At 37.2% G+C, this 26,570-nt stretch overlaps 1 protein-coding gene across 1 annotated transcript; it reads left to right on the top strand.

The window, feature by feature from the left end:
- Positions 1-5,356: 5,356 nt before the first annotated feature.
- LOC122293668 (40S ribosomal protein S23-like) lies at positions 5,357-5,756 on the top strand. The gene is made up of 2 exons (XM_043102185.1): positions 5,357-5,501; positions 5,603-5,756. The coding sequence occupies exons 1-2, from the start codon at positions 5,359-5,361 to the stop codon at positions 5,754-5,756; spliced, it is 297 nt and encodes a 98-aa protein (XP_042958119.1). The 5' UTR covers positions 5,357-5,358.
- The last annotated feature ends 20,814 nt before the right edge of the window (positions 5,757-26,570 follow it).

Genomic DNA, 26,570 nt, shown 5'->3' with positions numbered 1-26,570 from the left:
AAATGAGTATAGCAGGAAGTCTAGGTAAGTATTATATTTATACTCTTCTACAATTGTCTAAAATATATGAGAATGAAAATGAAACGCTTTTCCTTTATGAAGCTTTAAGAAATGACACGATCAATGTTTTATGAAAGTGTGCTAAGTATAAGTCTTCAAGTATATGTATGTAATGCTCCTTTCTGGCAGCCCCTTTTTATGCACCCCAAAGTATTAAGTGTATACATGTGAATGGATGGTATACATAGTAAGTATTGGATGTATTTTTATGAAATGAAATGTGAGTCTTATGCCTTATGCTTTAAACGTTGCAAAGAAAGTGTTTTAAATGTCCCTATGAACTGATGCTTTAAGGATGCCATGAACTGATATTTTTGAATGATGCCTAAATGTAGGAATGGTGGTAAGCTGGGATGGTAGTAAGTTCCGCCCGTGATTCTTGCCTACAATGTGAGTTGTAGGGATGGTGGTAAGTTTTGCCGGTGATTCCCACCTACTGATAACTTATGTTAGTATATTTTATCTGTATAAAGTAATGGTCATTAATCATTGACTCATTTTAATTTTTATGTGTTCCCCTCCTAGGGAAAAAATGAGCAAAATGCGTTAGGACGGACACAGCCAAGAGGGGAAGAACACGAAAGTCTAAGCATGATGTTTTGTATAGAGGAATTTTAAATTTTAAAGTTTAATATTTTTCGTTCTAACTCTCTTTAAATTAATAAGCATGATCCACACTACGACATGCATCACCATAACACATACTTCACAACTACCATTATAGTACAGTTCACAACACTACTACACAGCACACTACACAACTACGCCCAATGCTTAACTATACAAGGAACTCCAAAATTATTAACAACACAATGTACAACCAACCAACCAACATCTAACATAAATAACAAGGGAGAGAGTTATACCATTGTCAGGGTTAACCCATGTGTTGCTCACTTCCCGGCATGATTAATGGCGTCGGAAGGGTCGTACGTGGCAACTAAACCACATACGGTGGTTATTGTAATAGCCTGATAGAAATTCAATGGTGGAATTTCTATAGACTTTAGGTACCTCGTGGAAATTCCGTAAGTTTTCACGAATCAACTAATAGCAAAGGTTTTAGTCTGTCACCATAATCAGTGTTATCATTCACTATGGTGTTAGAAATGCGATTTTAATTGTTTAAGGTAGCTAGAAGTTTCAGAATACATTATGGTCTACACCACTAGACTCAGTTGATTATTTAGGATTTTATGGTGCAATAAACCATTTTCATAATTTCGGATGAAACGCCTATTCAAAACTGTGAATTTATTTTTAGGGATACTTTTGGGTTGAATTTTGGTAAACGATTTTCACTGTAGGTTACTATGAATATTTAGGATTTTTCAATATTAAGTTTATTACATATTTTTTTGAGTGAATAGTAACCTCGATAAGAGTACTAAGTGCAGTGTTTCCAAAATCACAGTGTAGAATGTCTAAATTAGGCTAGAGAAGTTTTATTTCGACACTTGGCAAGATCTTAGCCACACATAGTGAATAGTATTAGACACTTGGCACAAAAAGAAACCATTAGATTGATTTGTGAAGGAAATCAATGTGTGAGATCATGCCACCTAAGTAAAACTATTTTTCATTTGATCAACCAAATTGAGTCAGATCAAAGAGGGTTTCAACCCTAGTGAAACCCTAAATGCTTGGAATCCAATTGAAACTCCAAAAACTTGGTTGAAACCGAAACACTAAACGATTTCCCCAAACCCTAAAGTTGGCCTTCAAACCCTTTTTGATCCAATTTCTAGCATTGTGTTTAATCACTTGATTAAATCACTTCCACATGCTATTAATTTCTCAAATTCTTATTATGAAATCATTATCCAACCTTTTAAACCTTGAAAATTTGATTGGATCAAGAAAAATTAGATTTGGGTTTGATAGCATCTCAAACCCTAACCAAACCCCTTTAAACCCCAAATTGAAGTCCACTTGGTTGAGGCCCACCAAGGCCCACAAATTTGGCCACCTTGGCAAAGATTCTTAAAGAAGTTTTCTCCCCCACATAGTATACCATCCACTTCCCTTGGCTGCACCCAATAATGCCTTGATGTGAAGGAGAATCCCTCTCATGAACCTCCATACCTCATAGCTTCTACAGGCAGTCCTTTGCCCCTCACTATTCTACACTTTATGTCACATAGCTACCTCTAGTCAATGGTCATTCAAATCCATATCTTCCCTCTCCAGAATTCTAGAGTTGTACAAGACACACTTGTTTCCCTTTTCACTTCTTCACCCCATTCTTAGAGAGAAACCCAAAAGAGTTCTCTCGGGCAGATTTCTGGATCTTTCTGCATTGAGATTTTTGACCATTTTTAAGTATTTTCACATGTGACTCCTTATAAAAGGTGTTCCTCTTTGAGTACATATTATTTGTACCATTCCATGGTCATTGATTGGTCAAAAGTATTTTTAACCATGGAAAAGTCATTATGGGCGTGGAACTGGAGAGTATGTTATGTTTTGAAATTTTTTACCAAGCTAATGGACATATCTTAATCTGAAAGTTTTATGGAGTGTTTGTAGAATGTATTTAAGAGTGTTCATTGAGGTTTTGTTGCATGAATAAAACTTTTGATGATAGATTTTCTTAAATCTAGAAACTTGAAAACTGGAAGTGGAAAAATAGTTTTTATTTGGAGAAAGTTTGAATATTTCATAGTGTGATCTTAATCTAAAGGTTTTGATATTTTTATACCATGATCCCAAGTCTCTTATTTCATGTTAGGATATTATTTTGAAGATATTTAGTGATATGATTTTTCTGTGTAAGAGGATTTTGGTTAGACCTAAGATTTGATGTTTTTGGATTAGATCCATGTTTTATTGATTTTTAGCCATGTGCTTTTAAGTTTGATGGTTGGATATATTTTAGGACATATTTTTAAACCATGTGATTCTTTATTTCGAAGATCTCACCTTCTTAAGCCATTGATCAAGAGATTTATGAAAGTTAGCTGAGGAAAAAGTGTAAAACTAAAAATTTCAAGTGTTATTTTGTGATTTTTCTGACTTTACTTTGATGATTTAAATAATGGTTGATCTTAGGATGATGTTATAAATATGTTACAAGTAAGATTTGATTTTTTGGAATTCTTGGAAATGTTTTGATTTAGGGTCAAAACTTGTGATTCAAGTGTTTGGATCTTTTTACAAAACTTTTGGTGTTGATTATTAGATTTTTCTAAATGGATGTTTTAAGTATGGTTTTAAACTTAGGATAGGAAGATCCTTGTTGCAAAATTTTGTTTTAAGCATGAGTTTTGAAGTTGGAATGAATTGCAACAACAATCAAGAGAAATGACCTATGGATGTTTTGGCCATAGTGTGTTTTCAATAGTTGTGATTTATTTTAAATTTTCTGAGTTGATATTTGAGTTTAGGACAAACTTTACATGAAGAATGTAAATTTTGAGAATTTTTCAAGTTAGGATGTGAAATTCTTAAGTTATGGGTAAAATAGTCATTTTCTCACATGTAGAGGATAAAATAGTAATTTTAATCTAAGTTGTCTCTTTTACACATTTCTAATTTTTAGTAATTAAATTTATAACTTTTAAATACCTTCTTACAGTTTCTTGTGTTTCGCACTTTATTCTCATAAAATGCGACAAACGAGGTAAGTTTTAACTTACTATCAGTTTACTGTATATGTATGATGGGTAAGGAAACTACAATTTATGTATGTATGTTATCATATATTTCATGCCATGCCACTAGGGCTGTTTAACCGGGCCAGATAAAATCCGGCCCGGCCCGGAATCCGGTTCCGGTTTTCGGCCCGGGTCAAATCCGGGCCGGCATCCGGATTCGAAAAACTGGATTAATCCGTTCCGGGTACCGGATTTTAAATCCGGATCCGGGTTTAAAACCCGGTACCCGGGTGTTATAAACTGAAAACGAAACCCTAATTATTCAAGCCGTGCTCCCCTCCCCCGATTCAGATTTCCCCCCCCTCTCTCTCAGTCTCTGGTCTGCCATGCCATGCGACCTCCTCCTCCTCCCTCTCCCAGTTTCCTCTCTCTCTCTCTCTCTCTCTCTCTCTCTCTCCAAGCACTAGCGCTTTTGTCTTGTCCGAAACCCAAATTTGATCGCGCGGCTTGCCGAACGGTGGAAGTGCTTTCGGATCCAAGGTTTCCGTTTGGGTATGTTTCCTTTCTTCCCTCTATTGTGTTCTCTATTTGTTGATTTTGGGGTTTTTTTTTTTTTTTTATGAGAATGTTTGAATGTTTGAGTATTTTTATGTAGATTTGTTTGAATGTTTGAGTATTTTTATGGTATTGAGAAATGGAGAAATGGAGATCACGAAATTAAGGAGCAGTAAGTTTGTAAGTTTGTTGTGAAATTTCGTGATGACCATAAACACTCTCTACGTGCTTGTCTCTGGCAAATATGGTATTATATTTGCAAAAACCGCAAACATCGCTGGTTTTGGGAATAACATTACATATGTAAAAGAGTCTAGTCTAAGATATACCTTGCATTTATTTACACAAAAGCTATGCAGAAGAGATACTTTTAAGCCATCAACTAATAAATCTTGACATAATTTATTTAAAATGAAATTGTTAATCCCACCATTTGTTTCAGAATCTGGAAGCCTCTGGTTCCAGTAATGATGTATTTGAATTTCCTTGTACCTTTCTTGGAAGCATTAGTTTCATTGGTTTTTCAGCAAGAAAGGTTTCGAAAACAATAATAATAAATTAATAATGTTATGAAGCTTAACAGATTCTGTGTATTTTTTTAAAAAAAATTTACAGTAGAACCTTGAACTGTTTCTCCCATTTATTTGTGATGATGTTCTCGTTTCTGCATGAATTGAATCATAGAAATAACTGCTCTGTAAGGTCCTCGATTGAATTTAGCTACAAGTTTGAGAAAATTGATGATGGTTGGGGCCTTTTATTTGGAGTATAGGTTAACTTGCACCCATATGTATTAAACTGCATCCTTCTTCATTGTAGATAGTCCCCATTTCATTTTCTTTGACTTCCAAAGTATGATGAAATTTCAAAGCCTTTTTTTCAGTTTGAAAGTTAGGAACTTCATTATTGAGGTATCTCCCACATAGAAGATATCCATCAAAGGTCTAATATGGGTGGAAAATGCATGCAATCAGCCAATGAGAGTGTAGAATACTGGAAAGAATCAAAATGTATTGTGAATATATTTAGGTGTTTTCTTTTGTAAACTCCATGTACATGGGCATCACACCGATTTCATTTGTATTAATAAAGGTTTTTTTTGCTTCTCAAAATAAAAATGTTTGTGTTATGCAGGAAGACTCGTAGAATGGGAGCTGGTCGTAAGCTCAAATCCCATCGTAGAAGGCAGAGGTGGGCTGACAAGTCATATAAGAAGTCCCACTTGGGAAATGAGTGGAAAAAACCATTTGCTGGATCATCCCATGCAGAAGGCATTGTCCTAGAAAAGATGTGAGATTATTTTTACTGCCTTTCTCTTGTTTCATGAAATATTTTCTGCAGGTGGCATCAACTCACCGTGGGAAGTAAATATTTAATATTGGTCAATGCAGTGGCATTGAGGCTAAGCAGCCAAACTCTGCTATCAGAAAATGTGCTCGTGTTCAGCTGATCAAGAATGGAAAAAAGATTGCAGCTTTTGTACCTAATGATGGTTGCTTGAACTACATTGAGGAGAATGTATTTTGTGATGCAATGTGTAAATAACAAAATAATGTAATATGTAGTTGGTTTGCATGCATTTTATATTTTCATTTTAATATATTTTTATTATTTTGGAAAATGTTAGTATTATGATTTTTAATGATTTAGAAAAGCTTTTCACATAATATAAGCTTTTATAAATATGATTCACATAAAAAAAAATATGATTCAATACATTTTCTTAATTTTAAAAATAAATATAGGAGAATTATGCTTTGCAACATTTTTTTTTTAAAAAAAAAAAGCCTCAAAAACAGATTTTTTTTTTATCTGGGTACAACCCGGTACCTGAATTTCCGGGTTTTTGAAACTCAGATTCACCCGGATTTCGGCCCGGATCCGAAACCGGATATATCCGGGCTGAAATCCGGCCCGGATTTGAAACCCGGGTTCCGGGCCGGGTATACCCGGATTCCCGGTCCGAAACCCGGATGAACAGTCCTACATGCCACATCATTACATGTTTCTTTGTTATGCATGATTTATTCTGTCATGAATGCTTATCTTTTACACAATCTATTATGTCACGTATTGCTATATGTTACAAGTATATCATATTATGTTATGCCATCCATTACATATATACCATGTCACGTAATATTTACTATAGCATGTTATGTCATGTTATGAAATGTTGTTTGTTATATGTTATGTCATACTACAAAATATGTGACGCCCCCAAATCCCCACGCACGGACGCGGGGAAATCGAAACATTTGGGTGATGACATCATGGGTCACCACCCTATCGACGAGTGCCAAGTGTGTGTGTATAAGCAACAAATGTACACGAAGAAACATGCACCGGATAACGAAAGTCATAACTAAGTACCAGAATTTTTCTTATTTAATACAAAGCTGTTCAAAACTTATATATTAAAATATTACAAGATACAAATATTATTCAAAGCAACAAGATATTAACTTCAACTCAAATCTCCGGCGGAGCCGCATCCTCGGGCACAGCCTTCTCCTCCTCTTCAATCCCTGCACCAAAATCTACAGTACCAAAAATGGTGCCGCAGGTAAGTAAAATCCAAACACCACTAGATAAAAGCATATTAAAACTCAAACAACATGCATGAAAGAAAAGCCAATGCACATGTCCCCTAAAACCATATTTTTCCACGCACGCCAAAAACCCATTTGGCCCAAAAACATATCGCTTAAAACCAAGCCTCGCCATTATCCCAGATAATGGCCCAAACCACCATTTTCTCAGAAAATGTATCAAAAGCCTCAACACATTCTCGCCATTTTCCCAGAAAATGGCCCGTATCCGAAAACCATAAAAACGATCCAATTATGCATGCACCATGATCTCCCCTAGGGATCATCCGCACACCCTGGCTCTGTGCCACACCGCAGGTAACAACTACGTGTGTGACACCTAAATGAGCGATGCCTAGACTCGCGCCCAGCGCGTACCTGGCCAGGCCATCCTCTAGTCCCGGCCACTCTAGGGACCACGGAGTCGACACGATAGCGTTACCGTATCGTGCGATCCGGTCGTCACCCTGCGACAACCCAGGGGATGTCACTCAGTATTATCCACTCCCGAGTGACCAGAGAAGCTCCACCGAGATAATAATCCATCACGGCTTGGGCTCGTGAGACTCACACGCCCGAAATCCATTTACGCCAACAAAACATGATTTTCTGAAATAATTAAAATGCATGTGCATGCACCATGTAAAAGCAACCACAATACACAAAACAACAATCCAAGCAACTCCGTCCTCATCCATCCGACCCCCGAACTCCTCGGACTCAGTCCTGAATCAGCCAACCAACAGCAAATAATTTATTGTATGAGCAAAATATATTTAAATCTAAAAGTAGAGTTTGGAAAATACTTACAGCGCTATATGGCATTTTTTGAAAGCTCGCGACGTTGCAAACGGCGGAAGAAAAGCAATGTAATAGTGTAATTTACACTGTTGCCGTGGGTAATAAATTATCCACTTTCGAACGGGGACAAACCAAGGCACAAAATTGATAGGGAATGTTCTTGAGATATTTATGAAGATAAAGGAAACGAGTTTTGGCCATGGGTGGTGGTGGAAACAGCGAAGGAAGCAGAAAAAGCTCAAATCGGAGTTGAGCTCGTGGGAGCTGCTCTGGCAACAGATCGAGGCCAAAAATGGGTGGTTGAGGTCAACAAGAGGTGGGGGAAGAAGCTGTGAAGAGATGGTGGCCGGAAGTGTTGCAACGGCGCCGGAATTGGTGAAAAATCGTGTGGCTTGGAGTAGCTCGTGGTGGCTAACGGTGGCTCGGATGGAGGTGAAACTTGGTGGGGATGTTCACCTGTGAGAGGGGAAGAGAACTGGGTGGGTGGTGTAGGCCACGCCGCCGACGAGCGGCGATTCTGGGCTACGAAAGCAACCGACGATAGGGGAAAAAATAGAGCAGGTGTCGTGACTTCCAAGGGCTCGTGGCGGCTAACGGCTGGTCCAATGGCTCTGAAAGTTGGTGGGGATGATCTCTTGTGGGAGGGGAAGAGAATGGTAGGGGTGATGCACTACACGGCAACCGGACGACAGCGCACTGGGCTGACAAACAGGCGGTGACGGGGAAGAGAATGGTAGGGGTGCTGTTGTGCGTACGCGGGAGAGGAGGAAGAAGAAGGAAGAAGAAAAGGAAGAAAAAGAAGGAAAAATAAGAAAAAGGAAAAAGAAAAAGAAAAAAGAGAAAAGAAAAGAAAATATAAGGGAAAAGAAATGAGGTCCAGTCCTCACTCCGGAAACCAAAACAGATCCGCCGAAAACGATTTTTAAAAACTGTAAAACTACTAAATAAATTAAACACAACATCAAACAAATTAAAAACCAATTAAAATACATTAATTTAAAATAAATAAACCAACATATTAATTAAATTAAAAACAACCCTTCAGTGAAAATACACACAAAAGCGGGTCATCACATCCTCCCCCCTTAAAACAAATTTCATCCTCGAAATTTGCAAGATCAACCATCAACGCCAAAAAGATACAAGATACAACTCTGAACCTAACTGAGAGATACATATCATTGACAACTCCCAACAAATCCAAAGATTATTATCTTCACACCATAAACTACCATTGACTTCACCTAGACATAATCTAAACGCTCTTGGTAACTCACCCACCTACTTGTACTCTCAAAAATTTTAGTGTTAGGACAACTAATTCCTTCAATAGCACTTCACAAAAAAACATCTCAAGACAGGCCATACTGTTTAAATCTTCAATCCATAAAAAACTATTAAACAACATTCAAGGATCCTACTGCTTTATTACTTCATACATATGATCATGCTACCCACCTTTGATGCATAAGTTTCAACTTCCAAGATTTATTACTTCATACACCACATATGGTGACCTAACGATCTCTTTTCAAGTTAAATAACCATATCCCTAATTCTCCCAACTGGATACTTGATCTCCAAAGAAAAGTATAGCCTCACCAATTTAAATTCCTATGACTTCAAGTCGCAATTAATTTTCAAGATAAACACAACAGTCGTTTCAAACCATCATCCCAATGGGTAACCCACTTCGACTGCACATTCCGTTCAACTTACCAAACAACTCAAAGCCAAAATCTCTTGAATTTAATATTACCACACATATTCCTCTTCAACTCCTACCAAGCCAAAAATAGATGAGACTAGGACCAGCACTCCCCGGAATCCATACGCACTTACCATTACTACTTATCGATTTCATGTACTCTTAGCCAACACCACAAATCATTCAAACGTACAAGTGATCCATTATCACATCTCCATCACCTGGACTTATATCCTCAACTCAACAAGAATCATTCCTGAATCTACTCAACTTATATCCTTAAATCAGCAACTAGCCATTACTTAAAGTTTGGTACCGAGAATGACCTTAAACCTGCTAAGAATCCATTCCCAATAGTCAACGGATCGTATAGCCTCAAATTCAATCGCATTTAATACCAACACAAAATCTACTATTTCCAACATCCTGATGGACCTATATCTTTCGAGTCAATAGAATCATTTCCTAAAATCTGCCACTACAACCTCGGGTTAACAATAAATATTTTTCTAAACTAGCTCGATATCTTCAATCCTCAAAGAAATACACGAATTAGATCATTACCTCCAATTCTCAAAGAAATCTACTCTAGAAAATTTTCATATTAATAACTCAACTCCAATTAACCCCATTTTAATGGTTACAAACTAATCACTCACTAGAGTAGATCAAGCTACAGCACTAAGTCTGTAAAACTAATAACTCAATTCTTATTATAAGTCAGTCCTTCAATTCTGCAATTCTAAAACCTTAAATCAAATAAGGATCACCTTCTGGAACTTCTAAAATCAAGGAACTTACATCCCATAAAAGAAAAATCGACTCTCAAATCCTTCAAATTCTAAAACATTACTAGATAATAAATCATTTTATGAAATTCTCAAGATTGGTAGCTTTAATCCAAAACATTCACCTTAAAAGCTTGTAAAATCTAAAGCCTCAATTGCCACCAAATTATTCATCCGAATCACGAAATCTAAAACTCAAAATTTAATTATTCCCCTCCCAAAGCTTGTCGAACCTAACACCTTAATTACCATAAACTTATTTTCCTAAAATCTATAAGGCCCCAAACTTTAAAACTTTAATGAAACTTCATAAAATCTATCCTTGAAATTTGTTGAACTTACAATCTACTATGTTATAGACCATTTCATAAACTCCACGAAACTAGAGAACTCAAGTATTCTACTTCCTTAAAAGATCACCCAGATCATGCCATTCTCTCCAAGCCTCGATAATACACATATATAAAAGAAAACAAAACCACACAAGGCATTCATCACGAAGGATTAAATTAGACCCTGACTCGGTCTCGAATGTGCTTCCAAGTGTAGAAGTGTCAAGTTGTATCAAGGATAAGTCCAGGATCGTATTCCACAGGGACAATGGGTTATCAAAGCGTATAAGAGATTTGTGAGTAACAAATGAATCAAGTATGAGAGATGAAAATAAAATTCAAATGCAATACAAAAAGATAATCGAAGTTGAAATTAGAGTTTCTAAAAAAAAAAAAATTAACGAACACTTAGGTTGGGTATGAGACTCTCTTTATTTCGGATTCTAGATAATTTTCTCGATTAACAATCCAATCAAGGCATTGCTAATTGGAAGATAAAAAGTTAAGCTCAAGTTTTACAATATTTTCCTAAGGGATTCTCTACTTTACTAGTCAAACACACATTAACAAACAAGTGAGAGAGGCCTTGATAATTTTCAAGCTTTTGTTGTGCCTTACATCAACAACAAAACAAGAGCAAGAGCCGCAATCTATTTTCAATTTAAATCCGACTAGTAACATAGTGAAATCAACAATTAACAACAAAATATTGCATCGATCTAGAATCCAAAACAAATCAAGCTTCATTCCACAACCCAACCTTCAAAAATTAGCTACACATGATAATTCTAACAACAAAGATTAATCTAAGCAAAGCCATAAAAAAATCTGTGAGAAGAAATAAAAATAAATAAATAAAACCACAAGCTCCACGCCGACTCAACTAAGACCTTTAGGAAAGAAAACTGGGCAACTAAAAAAAAATAATAAAACTGAAAATGAGTCCTCTGAAATAACGACTGAAAAACACTACAACGTAAAGCAAAAAAATGAAACCAGCGCCACAAGGCCACCGACTCCCTACCTAAACGAGAACAAAAAAACTGCATCCAAAATGAAAATGCCAGCCGTCTCCCCTGCGTCTCTAAAGGAACGAAAATGTAAAAAAAGAAAATAGCCAAAAGAACAATGAAACGAGAGAGAGAGAGAGAGAGAGAGAGAGAGAGAGAGAGAGAGAGAGAGACAGAGACAGAGACAGAGAGAGAGAGGGCCTTCCGTCTGAAATGTAAAAGAAAAATTCAAAGCAATAATATACTCCCAGCCGAACAATGATCTGAACTAAGAACAAATAAAAAAATGAATCCGACTCCTCAAATTAAAAGCTGCCAACGTAAACGAAAAGAGTAACTAAAGCTAAAAATCTCCCCAGGTCTGTAAACCTCAGCCTGAAAACTAAAAGCAGAAAGGAAAAAAAAACAAATAACCAACCGAATGAAAGGTAGAAGAAGCTGCCGAGCAAGAGACAGAGTTCCGTCCCAGCCAAAATAGAAAATGAAGCAAAAAATAGAGTTCCGTCTTGAGGTCTAGCTAGTGTAAAGGAAAAGAACAAAAAAGAAAACAAGAAGAAAAACTAAAACTGCCTTCCGTCCAAATGAAAAAGAAGAGAAATGAATAAAATTTTTTTACTACTCTACTCTGCTGCTTCCTCTTCTAAACGAAAGCAAGAAATAATGTAAAAGCCAAAAACCGGCCAGTTGCCCTGTGTTGTCTATGCGTGATCCCATGTGATCTCCTGCTGCTGCACATTCAAGCATCCGGCAAGAAGAATAATTCTGCTGCTGTCCGAGTGTCTGCAACGTACTGCCTCCCATTCTTCTCCTGCTGCTGCATGTGCATGGTTCTGTTCTGTCAAAGTTGAAGGCCAGCTGCTTCTTTTTCTTCTGCTGACCTGCTGCACGTCCGAGTGTCCAACGTGATGATGCATGTGTGAGTTTCCTTGCTTTCCGAGTGTGTGCTGTCTGCTGTGTTTGTTGCTGCATGTGTGAGTTGCTATCACGTTTTCTGCATGTGTGAGCTGGTGTGGTTTATTGCATGTGTGAGTGTTCTGCTGGTCTGCATGTGTGAGTCCGAATGAGTGCTGTCCGAGTGAGTGTTCTGTTTATCTTGCAATGGTCAGCACGTGTGGTGTGCTCCTGCTCCAACCGTCCAAGGGTCTCCACGTGCTGCCTCATAGATGAGATTCCAACTTGACCATAATCAATTCTTTTATTTCTTTATAGGTGTCATTCTTTCTTTCCTTCCATAAATGCCCTATAATATATAAATGAAATGATATTATAGTTTAAGTATTTCAAGAGCAAATATGAGACTTTGATGTGCAAAATATAATCATCAATAAATTTTCCATTAAGTATTAAAATTTTGATGCATAATTAAGTGTTCAACTCTTCTTTGATGTAATAAATCACTCACTAAAACAACTTAATTATGCATTTCTAACACTTCATCAGACCCATACCTGCCATGACTCCAGCATTCTGAGTCTTCGTAACCTCGCCTCCAATGGTACCAGGAGTCATTGCGTACATTCGAGCCCGAGCTAAATGCCTCTGGTTAGTTCTACCACTGCGACGAGCTCCACAGCTTTCTTGAACTCGACTAGGGCACTCACGAGAAAAATGCCCCGTCTGACCGCATTCAAAACATTGATTACTACCTAGACGACACTCACCCTCATGAGCTCTATTACATTTGCCACAAACTGTAACTCAGCCTCCCATATGCACACCGAGGGCTGCCAACGATCGGATTCCTGTCCTCTGCATAAACTTTTGTGGCGATCCAGATCTGCTTCCTTCACCATCAATGTTCAGCCTCTTCTGACCTAGAGGGGCGTCCACACTCAAACCAACCTCACGCTCTGCTAGAGTGGCCAAAACAACTAATTCCTGAAAAGTTGTAATCCGGTGGCAAACTACCATTTTGCATATATCTGGTCGCAAACCTTCCTGAAAACGCTCGGCCTGCATCTCCTCTGTGGCGATGAGGTGGGGAGCAAATCGCCCAAGCTCTATAAATTTTCAGGTGTACTATTCCATGGTCATGCTCCCTTGGACTAAGCTTGAGAACTCTCTTGCTTTTTTCCTCCTCACGGAAGCGGGAAAGAAGCGATCATTAAATTCTTTCTTAAAGCACTGCCAGGTCACAGCGGCAATAGAACCCAACCCTAAACAAAATTCCCTTAAACACATCCTTAAAGTTCGTTGAACCTACACTCTCCTATACTATAGCCCCGTTACATAAATTCTACAAGACATTGACCTCAATCATCTTAAGCGACTTAAAGCTAATTCCTCTCCTCATTGCTACGTGAGTTCCCACCTTACAAAGATTGCCTAAACCATGACATTTCCTTCAAACCTCAACATCATACAAGCAAACCACATCGCAAAAATTTCAAGCCTACTATACTAAATGTTCATGCCTAATAATAGTATTCTCGATTATACCGCCTTCCTGCCACAACACAACCCTTGACCCCCTTTAACAAAAACGAATAAAACCAACAACATAAAACCAAAACCAAAACCACATAACAAGAAAACAAAAAGAAACCAGCATGCAATAACATAACTAAATAAATAAAAAACAAGCAACAAGTTCCAATAAATAAAACAAATAAAACAAATCAAATAGCAACTTTACTTAACATAAATGTTAAAACACAACTTTAAAAATATTATGGTACTACCTACGAGACATGTGGTTTTACCCAGAGCCAAACCGCTCAGATGCCACCTGTGACGTCCCCAAATCCTCACGCACGGACGCGGAGAAATCGAGACGTCGAGTGATGACATCATGGGTCACCACCCTATCGACGAGTGCCAAGTGTGTGTATAAGCAACAAATGTACACAAAGAAACACGCAACAAATAACGAAAGTCATAACTAAGTACCAGAATTTTTCTTGTTTAATACAAAGCTGTTCAAAACTTATATATTAAAATATTACAAGATATAAATATTATTCAAAGCAACAACAAGATATTAACTTCAACTCAGACCTCCGGTGGAGCCGCATCCTCGGGCTCAGCCTCCTCCTCCTCTTCGATCACTGCACCAAAATCTACGGTACCAAAAATGGTGCCGCAGGTAAGTAAAATCCAAACACCACTAGATAAAAGCATATTAAAACTCAAACAACATGCATGAAATCAAAGCCAATGCACATGTCCTGTAAAACCATATTTTTCCACGCACGCCAAAAACCCATTTGGCCCAAAAACATATCGCTTAAAACCAAGCCTCGCCATTATCCCAGATAATGGCCCAAACCACCATTTTCCCAGAAAATGGATCAAAAGCCTCAACACATCCTCGCCATTTTCCCAGAAAATGGCCTGTATCCGAAAACCATAAAAATGATCCAATTATGCATGCACCATGATCTCCCCTAGGGATCATCCGCACACCCTGGCTCTGTGCCATACCGCAGGTAATGACTACACGTGTGACACCTAAATGAGCGATGCCTAGACTCGCGCCCAACGTGTACCTGGCCAGGCCATCCTCTAGTCCCTGCCACTTTAGGGACCACGGAGTCAACACGACAGCGTTTCCGTATCGTGCGATCCGGTCGTCACCCTGCGACAACCCAGGGGATGTTACTCAGTATTATCCACTCCCGAGTGACCAGAGGAGCTCCACCGAGATAATAACCCATCACGGCTTGGTCTCATGAGATTCACACGCCCGAAATCCATTTACGCTAACAAAACATGATTTTCTCAAATAAATAAAATGCACGTGCATGCACCATGTAAAAGCAACCACAATGCACAAAACAACAATCCAAGCAACTCCGTCCTCTTCCATCCGACCCCCGAACTCCTCAGACTCAGTCCGAAATCAGCCAACCAGCAGCAAATAATTTATTGTATGAGCAAAATATATTTAAATCTAAAAGTAGAGTTTGAAAAATACTTACAGTGCTATATGGCATTTTTTGAAAGCTCGCGACGTTGCAAACGGCGGAAGAAAAGCAACGTAACAGTGTAATTTACACTGTTGCCGTGGGTAATAAATTACCCACTTTCGAATGGGGATAAACCAAGACAAGAATTTGATAGGAAATGGTCTTGAGATATTTATGAAGCTAAAGGAAATGAGTTTTGGCCATGAGTGGTGGTGGAAATGGTAGAGGAAGCGGAAAAAGATCAAATCGGAGTTGAGCTCGTGGGAGCTGCTCCGGCAATGGATCGAAGCCAAAAATGGGTGGTTTAGGTCAGCAAGAGGTGGGGGAAGAAGCTGTGAAGAGATGGTGGCCGGAAGTGGAGCGACGGTGCTGAAATCGGTGAAAAACAGTGTGGCTTGGAGGAGCTCGTGGTGGCTAACGGTGGCTCAGATGGAGGTGAAACTTGGTGGGGATGTTCACCAGTGAGAGGGGAAGAAAACTGGGTGGGTGGTGTGGACCACGCCGCCGTCGAACAGTGGTTCTGGGCTGTGAAAGCAACCGGCAACAGGGAAAAAAACAGAGCAGGTGTCGTGACTTCCAGGGGCTTGTGGTGGCTAACGGCTGGTCCGATGGCTCTAAAAATTGGTGGGGATGATCTTTGATGGGAGGGGAAGAGAATGGTGGGGGTGTTGCACTACACGGTGGCCGAACGACGGCGCACCAGGCTGACAAACAGGCGGCGACGGAAGGAGAGAAAAGGGTTGTTGTGCATATGCGGGAGAGGAGGAAGAAGAAAGAAGAAGAAAAGGAAGAAAAAGAAAGAAAAAGGAAAGAGAAAAAGAAAAAAGAGAAAAGAAAAGAAATGATAAGGGAAAAGAAATGAGGTTCAGTCCTCACTCTGGAAACCAAAACAGATCCGCCGAAAACTGTAAAACGACTAAATGATTTTTAGTCGCCGCCGAAAACTGTAAAACGACTAAACAGATCCACCAGAAATGATTTTTAAAAACCGTAAAACGACTAAATAAATTAGACACAACATCAAACAAATTAAAAACCAATTAAAATACATTAATTTAAAATAAATAAACCAACATATTAATTAAATTAAAAACAACACTTCAGTGAAAATAAACACAAAAGCGGGTTATCACAAAATATTTCTATCTCAAGTAAGTCATGTCTCTCAAGTTACGTTTAAGTCATGTTATGTGACGTTAGGACTTCTGTTCTTTCCTATTCCAATCACGTCTCATCTTGAATACAGTTGTGTATTTTGAGAACAGTTAACTTTCGGTTATTAATTAATTTGTATTACGGTCAAAGATGATACGCACTGTCTGGTATTGCAGTCAAGGCTATGTGCTGCCGAGTACTAAGGTGGACTATAATCTACCATACCTACAGATGGTTAAATTAGTTAAGTTATGTTACAGTCAAGGATAATACGCGCTACCTAGTACTGTAGTCAAGACTATGTGCTGCTGAGTACTATGGTGATGGATTATAATCTATTGTTATGTTAAGTTATGTTACATTCAAGGATAATACGCACTGCTTGGTACTATGGTATAGGCTATGTGTTGCCGAGTATTATGATGAAGGAGTATAATCACCGTTATGTTAAGTTATGTTACAGTCAAAGATAATTCACACTGCTAGTACTGCGGTCAAGGTTATGCACTACCAAGTACTACGTGAAAGGGTATAATCTACCGTTATGTTAGGTTATGTTACGATTAAGGATAATAAGCGCTGCTTGGTACTACGGTCAAGACTATGTGCTGTCAAGTACTATGATGAAAGAGTATAATATGCCGTACTACAAAAAGATGTTATGCCCTACCTGGTACTGCGGTCAAGGCTATGTGCTGCCGAGTACTACAGTGAAGGAGTATAATCTATCGTTATGTTATGTTATGTTTAAGCTCATGTTCATGTTATGTTATGTTCATATTCACGTTAAGTTTCAAATTCATGTTCATATCATGTTATGTTCACTTTTATGTTATGTTCAAGCTCACGTTTATGTTATGTTATGTTCATGTTCACGTTATGTTTAAAGTTCATGTTCATATCATGTTATGTTCACGTTTATGTTATGTTCAAGCTCATGTTCATGTTATGTTAGGTTCATGTTCACGTTAAGTTTCAAGTTCTTGTTCATATCATGTTATGTTCAAATTTATGTTATGTTCAAACTCATGTTCATGTTATGTTATGTTCATATTCACATTATGTTTCAAGTTCATGTTCATGTCATGTTATGTTTACGTACATGTTATGTTCAAGTTCATGTTTATGTTATATTATGTTCACATTCACATTATGTCTTCAGTTCACGTTTATGTCATGTTAGGCTCAGGTTTATGTTAAGTTCAAGTTCATGTTTATGTTATTCACGTTCATACTATGTTTCAACTCCATATTATGTTTCAAGTTTACATTCTTGTTATGTTGCTAGTCCATGTTATGTTTTAAGTTCAAGTTCATGTCATGTCAAGTCAAGCTACGTTTCAGTTCAGGTTATGTCAGTTATAACATGCTATATATCAAGTTATGTTATACTTACTTACGACTTTAACTATGCATTCACGCTTTTATTGCCATGCATGCATCATTAACCTATGTGGAAATTTTTTGTTAACTTACTGAGAGTTGTAATCAAATCTCACCGTGGTAGTCCCAACTACCATTCCCCCCGAATGGTAGGCGATGTGTCAGGATCAGATTAGGGAGCAAACACTAGTAAACTGGAGGAGGTTGACTAGACGCCACAGACATGACGCGGAACTTACAGCTTCCATAGTTAGTTTGTGGATAGTATTTTGGCCTCGTTAGTTGAGTTACACGAGTTACTCGATGAACTTCCTCAATAGTGTATGTTGGTAATGTAAATATGGAGTTTAGTCTCCTATGTTTTTGAGATTATAGTCTTCTAAGACTCGTACTGAAATCATAGATGTTTATTTTGTTAACTATGTTTGGATTACGATTTAACTATTTGGGATATTATAAATTTGGTGCATAGTATTGCTGGCAAAAAATTATCCGCTGCGAATATTGCATAATGCTATATGCATGTTAGGAATATTGCATCTTATATGTCGTGAACGGGGGCGGGTAACCTTGTGTTGCATGTTCTGATATTTCGGATGTCCGTCCAATCCCAAACGAAAATCTGGGGGCGTTACAGTTATCCACTGTGTATGGTGGTTGACCACCATTCAAAGTGGTGGTTTGGGCTTAGGTCTGGGCTAGGGGAGGCCAAGGGAGGCTGGGTGGTGTAGCATGGCTACACCGTGCGTTCCAAGGGGCTGGTCGTGGGTCTCAGGATAGAGGATGAAGGGGGAGAGTTAGGGAAGCTTGGCTGGGCATGGAGGTGGCTGAGGGAGTGTCGTGGAGGTAGGTGGTGGCTTGAGAAGGTTTTGGGTGGCACCATGGCAATGGATCTAGGCCATGAGGTGCAAACACCCATGTGAGAGAGAGAGAGAGAGAGAGAGAGAGAGAGAGAGAGAGAGAGAGAGAGAGAGAGAGAGAGAGAGAGGGGTGGATTGGGGCTATAGGGGTGGTTGGGTTCGGTGGAGGGAAGGGTCGTCAATGAGGTGGTGGTGTTGTGATGGCGTTTGGTGGAGAAACCTGTATGGGTTTAATTTTAAATTTTAAAGTTTAATATTTTCCATTGTAACTTTATTTAAATTAACAAGCATATGTAATTTTTAAATATGGAGTATTTTGTATCCAAGGTAGGTAAGGAAAAGTTTTAAAACAAACAGTAATTCCCGTCTCTTTCTTAAAATCATTTTCTAAAAGTCTCACCACGTGGACAGCTGTTACACCATTGGAACATGTTTTCTCATCCAAGTATATACTTAAACTCAAGATCACATGGATAAAATTAAATCAAAACATAGATCTATGCAAAAAGCTCCAATCTATGGCCTAACCGAACCTTTTCATGCATGGGGAAACTTCCTTCACAAGCCTAGTTTATGTGGCTCAATTTTGTAGGCCTTAATGGGCTTTAACCAAATGGGCTTATATTTAGGATTTCAATGGGGTTTGGTTGTTGGGTTGCTATCAAGCCTAAATTCAATTTTTCTTGGCCCAATAGATTTTTCAAGATTTAACAGAATAAATAATGATATTATAACATGAATTTGAATGGTTAATAGTATGTGAAAGTGATTTAATCAAGTGATTAAAGACTAAGCTAAAATCAGGTTCATTTAGGATTTAGAGGCAAGCTTTGGGGTTTGGGGAAACTATTGGGGTTTCGGTATCAACCAATTTTTTTGGGTTTCAATTAGATTTCAAATGTTTAGAATTTCTCTAGGGTTGAAAACCTATTTGGTTTGGCATAAATTGGATGGTTGGATCGAATAGGGTTTTGCGTAAGTGGCATGATCACAAAGCATGATTCCCTTCACTTTTTCCATCTCATAATTCCTCTTAGTGCCAAGTATCCAATACTATTTACCAAGTGTGGCTAAGATTTTGTCATATGTCTAAATAAAACTTCTCTAACCTAAGGATATTCCATACTTTGATTTTGAAAACACTACTCTAGGTGCTACTATCAAGGTTACTATTCACTCTGAAAAAGTAAAAAAATAAACTTTGTACTATAAAATTTGACTCTGAAGTGTCTCAAAATAACCAAAACGCATTTTCAAATAAGCATTTTGTCCAGAAATCGAAAATTATTTTATTGCACCATAAAATCATAAATATTCCTTTAAGTCTTATGGGGTAGGCCATATCTCATTCTGACACATCTAGGTACCTGACAAAGTGTGAAAAATGTATAATTAAGTGGTTTAAGTGAGTTATCTATTTCCTCAAATAAGACTTAAGCACTTAATTATACATTAAATTCTAATATTGGATTCCAAGTTAATCAATGACAGTATTCTACACATAAAAACCCGATGTTGCCCTTAGAGTAATAAATACTCATTTTATGTTTATCTACTGCAGGGCATTCATGAAACAAAAGAGGAATTGATGAAGGGAAAAATTGTAATTACAAGCGCTAAAAGGGAAAATCTAGAAACAACAAAGTGTTTCCTCGCCTCACCATTCAACCAACATTTTAGAGGCTATGGGAGAGAGGAAGAATGTGAACCAACAGAGAATAAAAATCTATTACGGAGGGAGGCTATGGGAATGAGGCAGAGCATGCACTAGAGGGTCTATATATATGAAGAAAATCACACTAAGAAGGAGGGTCATTGGGCTAGAGATTCTTGGAAAGTCTAGAAACCAAAGAGGGTCATTTGAAAACTTTCTTTCAATCTTAGGGTTTATTATATCTACTGATTGAGCTGAAATATTACATGTTTTAGCTATTTAAAACCAATGTATTTTAAATTCTTCGTGACACTATTATTGGTTTTAGATAAAAAAAAAATGATTAATGAGCATAAATACGAGTTGTGATTTTTAATTGATTGATATCATGTTTATGCTTAATTTTATAATTATGATTTAATGAGACAATATTTCCTCACATATATAGTCTGTTTTTGATAATTTATTTTTGAGTGTTATTTCTTTCTTCTTATTTTCAGTTTAAATAAAATTCAAAAGAGATCTGGTTGGAACTTATGATCAAAAATGCATACTAATTGAGAGGAAGCTTGGCAGCTGAAAAAGAAGACACAAAATGAAGAATCAATGGTTATTTTCTTCCTTTGATTATTCAAGATGCATGTGATTCACGGTTGAACAAAACTCACGGAGCTTAAAATTTTGGTGGTGCAACATTAAAGTCATACAAAGAGTTGACATGTGCTGAAAAAAGAAGGAAGTGAGGTGCCTTGGTGTTGTGCTGGAAAGTGATGAGAGGTGTCTTTGTATTTTACTGAAAAGTGAAGTGCAGGTGAGTGAAAGAAATTCTAGAAGTGAAAGAAGGGAGAGAGGTATCGGTGCATGAGTTTGGAGCTGGAGAGACGTGTGGAGAGAGGGACCAATCGGTGGGTGCAAAGATTGTGTATATTCGGTGCATGATTTGCTGGAGTTGTGCTGGAAAGAGGGACCAACCGGTGGGTGCAAAAGTTGAAAGAAGAAAGGCTGAACGGTGGAATAAAATGATAGGAGAGTGGATGAGTGTGTATGAATTTTCAACAAAGTTTGTGGAAGAGAAAGGGGATTAAAGATGAAAATTCATTGAATAAAGAAAAGGGAGTATAAAGCAACGGATGAGGGAGAGGGGAACGTGGAACCAAATTGAGGAAATTGATTCAATTAAATGATTCTTCAGGAGGCAGCTAGTGGAGTAGTTGGCTGGGATTAATTATTCAGTGCATGATTAGAGAGGGACCAACCGGTGGGTGCAAGATTAGAGAAAACAACCAATTAAATGATTCTTCAAGAGGCAAGTGGAGTTGTTCGGCTATTGATTTTTGCTATAAAAAGAGGTAAGTTCTGAGAGAATGAGAGGACACATTGAGAGAGTTAAGTGGGGGACGGTGTGTGCTGGATGAAAAGGGAGAGAAGGGGTTGAAAGGAATTAGCTAAAGTGTAGAGGTTACGCGGGGAGTTGAGAGAATTGGAGAGAGGAGTCGGTGCAGAGTTTTCAACCAATTGCACTTGATTCGGTTGGGGATTAGAGTCGGTCATGGGAAATTATTTTGGCTGAGATAGGAATTGGCTAGAGTTAAGGGGAGACGACTGGAATTATTTCTTTCTTGGAGATGTGTAGGTCGGTTGAAGAGAGGGAGAGAGAGATGTGTAAAGAGTTTCCAGATTTTTTTAGGGATTAATGTGAAAAGAAGTTGATGTGGGGGATGGATGTGTAGACCGGCTGGAGTAATCTAATTGGATGGGATTTATTTTGGTGGAGAAAGGAACATGATGAGATTGATGCTTGAGTTTAACGTGGAGTTGAAGTGGTTGGAGTTTTATTTTTTGCTTCTTCATGTTTTTCGTTTGGCATCTGGTGGGGCTGCAGCTTCTTCTTGATGAATATCTTTTAATTTCAATTTCTGTTTTATCGTGAGCTTTATTCCTCTGTATCAATTGGATTTCAGATTTTGTTGTTTCTAAATTATTGCTTAGTATTTCTTGTGTTAGTTATTTAATGGAGAATGCTTATGTGATTTCTATAGTATTTGTAATAAATATGTTTGGCTAAATTTTCATACTAAGGTTAGAGGTGAAGTTTAATGATTTAAATATTGTTTCTGAATCCACGTAAAATCTATTTTGCGAGCTTGATTGATTGAAAGATTTTATTATTGGATATTCTGATTATCTATATACTCGTCTTGATTCATTGTGATTTTCGAATACAGTGAATGCTTGAGGAATCCCTGTTGTATTCAAATAGATTTGTAAATGTTTTAATCATCAATCGTTCACGCTCAATCATAAGCATCTATTTTTCTCGATCTTAAATGCTAAATCTACCAATTAAACGGAATCATTATTCTAGTTTAATTGAAGTAAATCGATCGGAAACAATATCATAAATTATTAGACGGATCCTCGAAACCTTAGTCTTTTTCCATTCATTTTATCATTTTAGTTTGATTCATTTTATCAATCTTCATTTGATTGCACATTTCTTTTAGTAATTTCGTTTCATTGTCTGAATTTATTTTCTTTATCACAAAAGTCAATCCCTGTGGATTCGATCCTGTAAGATACTACAACACCTGTATACTTGCAGGTAAAACTGCACTAGATTTTTGATTCATTAATTTGAGTCAAAGTTTAGTCGCAACATCTACGGTTTATGGAAATGTTGTTTTTCTTGATTAATAGTGTAGTTTCATACTTTATGAGTGAGTAATTTCATAACCTAAATCGAGGGAATCAAGCAGTAGGGTTTTTATGGGGGTTTTGATTTTTGTTGGTTTTAAATTCATACTTCTTTAAGTTTCTATCATCTCTGATTTGAAGCCAAGGTTAGGGTTTCTCAATTCCTTTTGATCCTTCCTTGATTGAAAGCATGAAAGATGCTTGAGGAGTGTAGATCCTTATTCTTAAGTTGCATGTTGAACATTAGCTTGAAATGAAATTTGCTGAGATTATTCAAACACTGTTTTGCTTGTGCACATATCATATACATCATCCAAGTGTTTTTACCTTGACCAGTATTAGATTTGAAGGAAACTATGGATTATAAAAACTCCCTGGAACATCTACTGTGAGAAAGTGACTCAAGGCTTGGGTATTTATTTATTTATTTATACCTCTGATACATCTAGCATATTTTTGAAGAAAACAAAAGAAGCAAAAAAAAAAAAAAAAAAATCTCTTAATGTAACTTATTCTTTTAGTCAATCCATGTCACAGCTCAAGTAATACTCTTTGGCCACTGCTTAGTGACTAAGGGTGTTCCTATCAGCAAACATTTAATTCTTATTCCCTCTTTTTCTCATAAGGGTATAGTTCTAATTCATAAAATTGTCTTATTCCCTGTGAAATCAACCTTGGGACTCTCACTATACAATAACTGTACACCTTCTGCACTTGGGAGGCACTTTAGTTAGAGAGACAGTACCTCAAATAAATAAAATCGTGCTTTTAGCGCTATAATAGGTGGCAACACTAACTATATTTATAGACTAAAACCTATGCAATTGATTGATTCTTAAAAACTTTCGTGTTTTCATGAGGTTCCAAATGCCTAAAGAAATTTTCTTAAATTTCTAACAGGCTATTACACTCTTTTCCCAAAGTTCTATTCTGAAATGAATGATACTCACAAATCGCCTGGCCCAAATGGGACCTTACAAAGCACCTAGCCTATATGGCTATGGTGCTTGCTTTTATCAAGATCACTGGTCAGTGGTTGGAAAGGAGGTTTGTCATGTTGTACTTTCTTTCTTAAATTCAAATGCTGATACAGAGGATATCAATTTCACATATTTGGTTCTTATTCCAAAAGCCAAAAATCCAAAGAAGGTTACTCAATATGGACCCATTAGTCTTTGTAATGTTCTATACAAGATTATTACAAACATACTCACTAATAGATTGAAACTGATTTTGCCTTCACTCATTTAACCAAATTAGTGTGCGTTTGTCCTTGGCCGATTTATTACATATAACATTTTGGCTACCTCCCTTCATACTATGCACACATAACTTTATGCAACAATGGGTATATATGGCTTTGAAATTGGAAATGAGCAAAGCCTATGACGGTGTGGAATGGGACTTCATTCAAGCTATGTGGATAAATTGGGCTCTACTTCTAGCTGGACTGATATAATTTTAAGGTGCATCACCACCTTTTCATTCTCTGTGTTGGTCAATGGTGTCCCTTATAAGAGGTTTAAACCACATTTGGGGGTTGAGACGAGGTTGTCCTTTGTCACTTTATCTCTTCATTCTCTATAATGAATCTTTGAGTTTCCAATTGCACGCTGTTGAGCATCAAGGGCTCAATCTAGTGTCCTAATAGCCAAAGGTATGATCAGAATGAATCATATATTTTTTGTTGATGATAGTCTTTTATTTCATCAAGCAACTATGCATGAATACACAAAATATTGAATTAGATTCTTGGAGTGTATGAGGCTTCATTTGGACAACAACTTGATAGAGAAAAGACCTATTTATTATTTAGCAAAATATCAAACCAACAACTCAAAAGTATCTTATGGAGGTAGCAGAGTTGAGAACTTCTAAAAACTTGGATAAATACTTAGGCCTTCCCTCCTTTATTGGTTCATCTAGATTGACTGCTTTCAAAGGAATTGTGGATATGGCTAGCAAAAAGCTTGGCAATTGGAAGAAAAAATTTATTTCAAAGGCCGGGAAAGAAATTCTTATTAAAGCTATCCTGCAAGCTATCCCCACCTATAGTATGAGTGTCTTCTTGTTGCTTATGTCTCTTTGTAAACAACTAAATTCTATTTTTGTTCAATTCTGGCTGGGTCATTAGGATAACCAATCTAAAATTTGGAGGAGATGAGATTGGTCAAGTTCTGGGAAAGCATATGGGGTTCTTGGATTTAGGGATCTGCTTTGTTTTAATCTAGCTCTTTCGTGTAAGCAAGCTTGGAGGTTTGTTATATATCTTGATTCTCTTCCAACCAAGATATTTATGGCAAAATATTTTCCTAACACAGACATCTTGAATGTTGAATTGGGCCCTAGACCTTCTTATATTTGGAGGAGTATTTTCAATTGATATCCTTGTTAAATGAAGGCCTTCTATGGTGAGTTGGTGATGCGACTAAAATTAATGTTTGGAGCGATAAGTGGCTGCCTAGAGACAATTCTTGTAAAGTTCAATCTCCTGTATCTATGTTAGAAGAGAATGTTGTGGTTGCTCCCCTTTTTGACAAACAACATAGGTATTGGAATCCAGAGTACTTACTTAATGCCATCTTCATTGAGGCAGATATTCAAAAGATTCTAAAACTTCCTTCTAGTTTGATGTCTTATGTAGACAAATTAATTTGGAGAGGAACTGCTAATGGCAATTTTTTAGTTTGAAATGCTTATCATTTGTAGACACAAATAGTAACATGGTCAATTGAAGAGTCTTCTAAGCAAGTTCAACATGGGGATTTTGGAAAACACTATGGTCATCGCAAACTACTATGGTCATTGGACTAAATATGAAGCTAAAAAATTAAAAAAAAAAAAAAAGTCCAAATATGACTCTACTCCGACAAGTCGGAGTCAAAATTGGATCGGAGCCTACAAAAGTCAGAGTCAAAGTTGGAGTTCTAATTCAAAGTCCTACAAAGTTGGTGTCAGAGTTGGATTTAGGGGATTCTGACTTCGACTGGGTCAATGCTCACCCTACAGGCAACATATGTATGTAGAAGCATGTAGTCGTTTTACATGGCCATTTCTCGACACCTTTGGCAAGTGTAACCTCTGGTTTATCTAGGAAGTTCATACATATAATTTTTGGCTTAATCTAAGTCCTGAAAAGATCTTGTTTCTAAATTATTTTTAGGTAAAATGTTTCAAAAATTTATAATAATTGTGTCCTAATATTTGATGGCCTATTAAACCTTTCTCATTAGTTGAGAATGTGGGTTCTCTATTCATTGAACCTTCATGAACGCCATTTTGATTGGATGTTTGAGTTCATTAATATTTTATTAATTAAAATAGATAGAGTTGATATTACTAATTTGTTATGCTCATGTGTAATGTATGTATTTACTTTTATGTATATTGTTAAGTTGTAGCTTATAAGTATGTCAGTAATGTGTCATCCCTGATTATTATTTTTTTTTTTCAAGAAGATTTGTAGTAGGATTTT

The sequence above is a fragment of the Carya illinoinensis genome, chromosome 14 (genome assembly GCF_018687715.1).
Source record: "Carya illinoinensis cultivar Pawnee chromosome 14, C.illinoinensisPawnee_v1, whole genome shotgun sequence".
Lineage (NCBI taxonomy): Eukaryota > Viridiplantae > Streptophyta > Magnoliopsida > Fagales > Juglandaceae > Carya > Carya illinoinensis.
The sequence above is the reverse complement of the archived record's forward strand: the minus strand, read 5'-3'. Positions and strand labels throughout refer to the sequence as shown.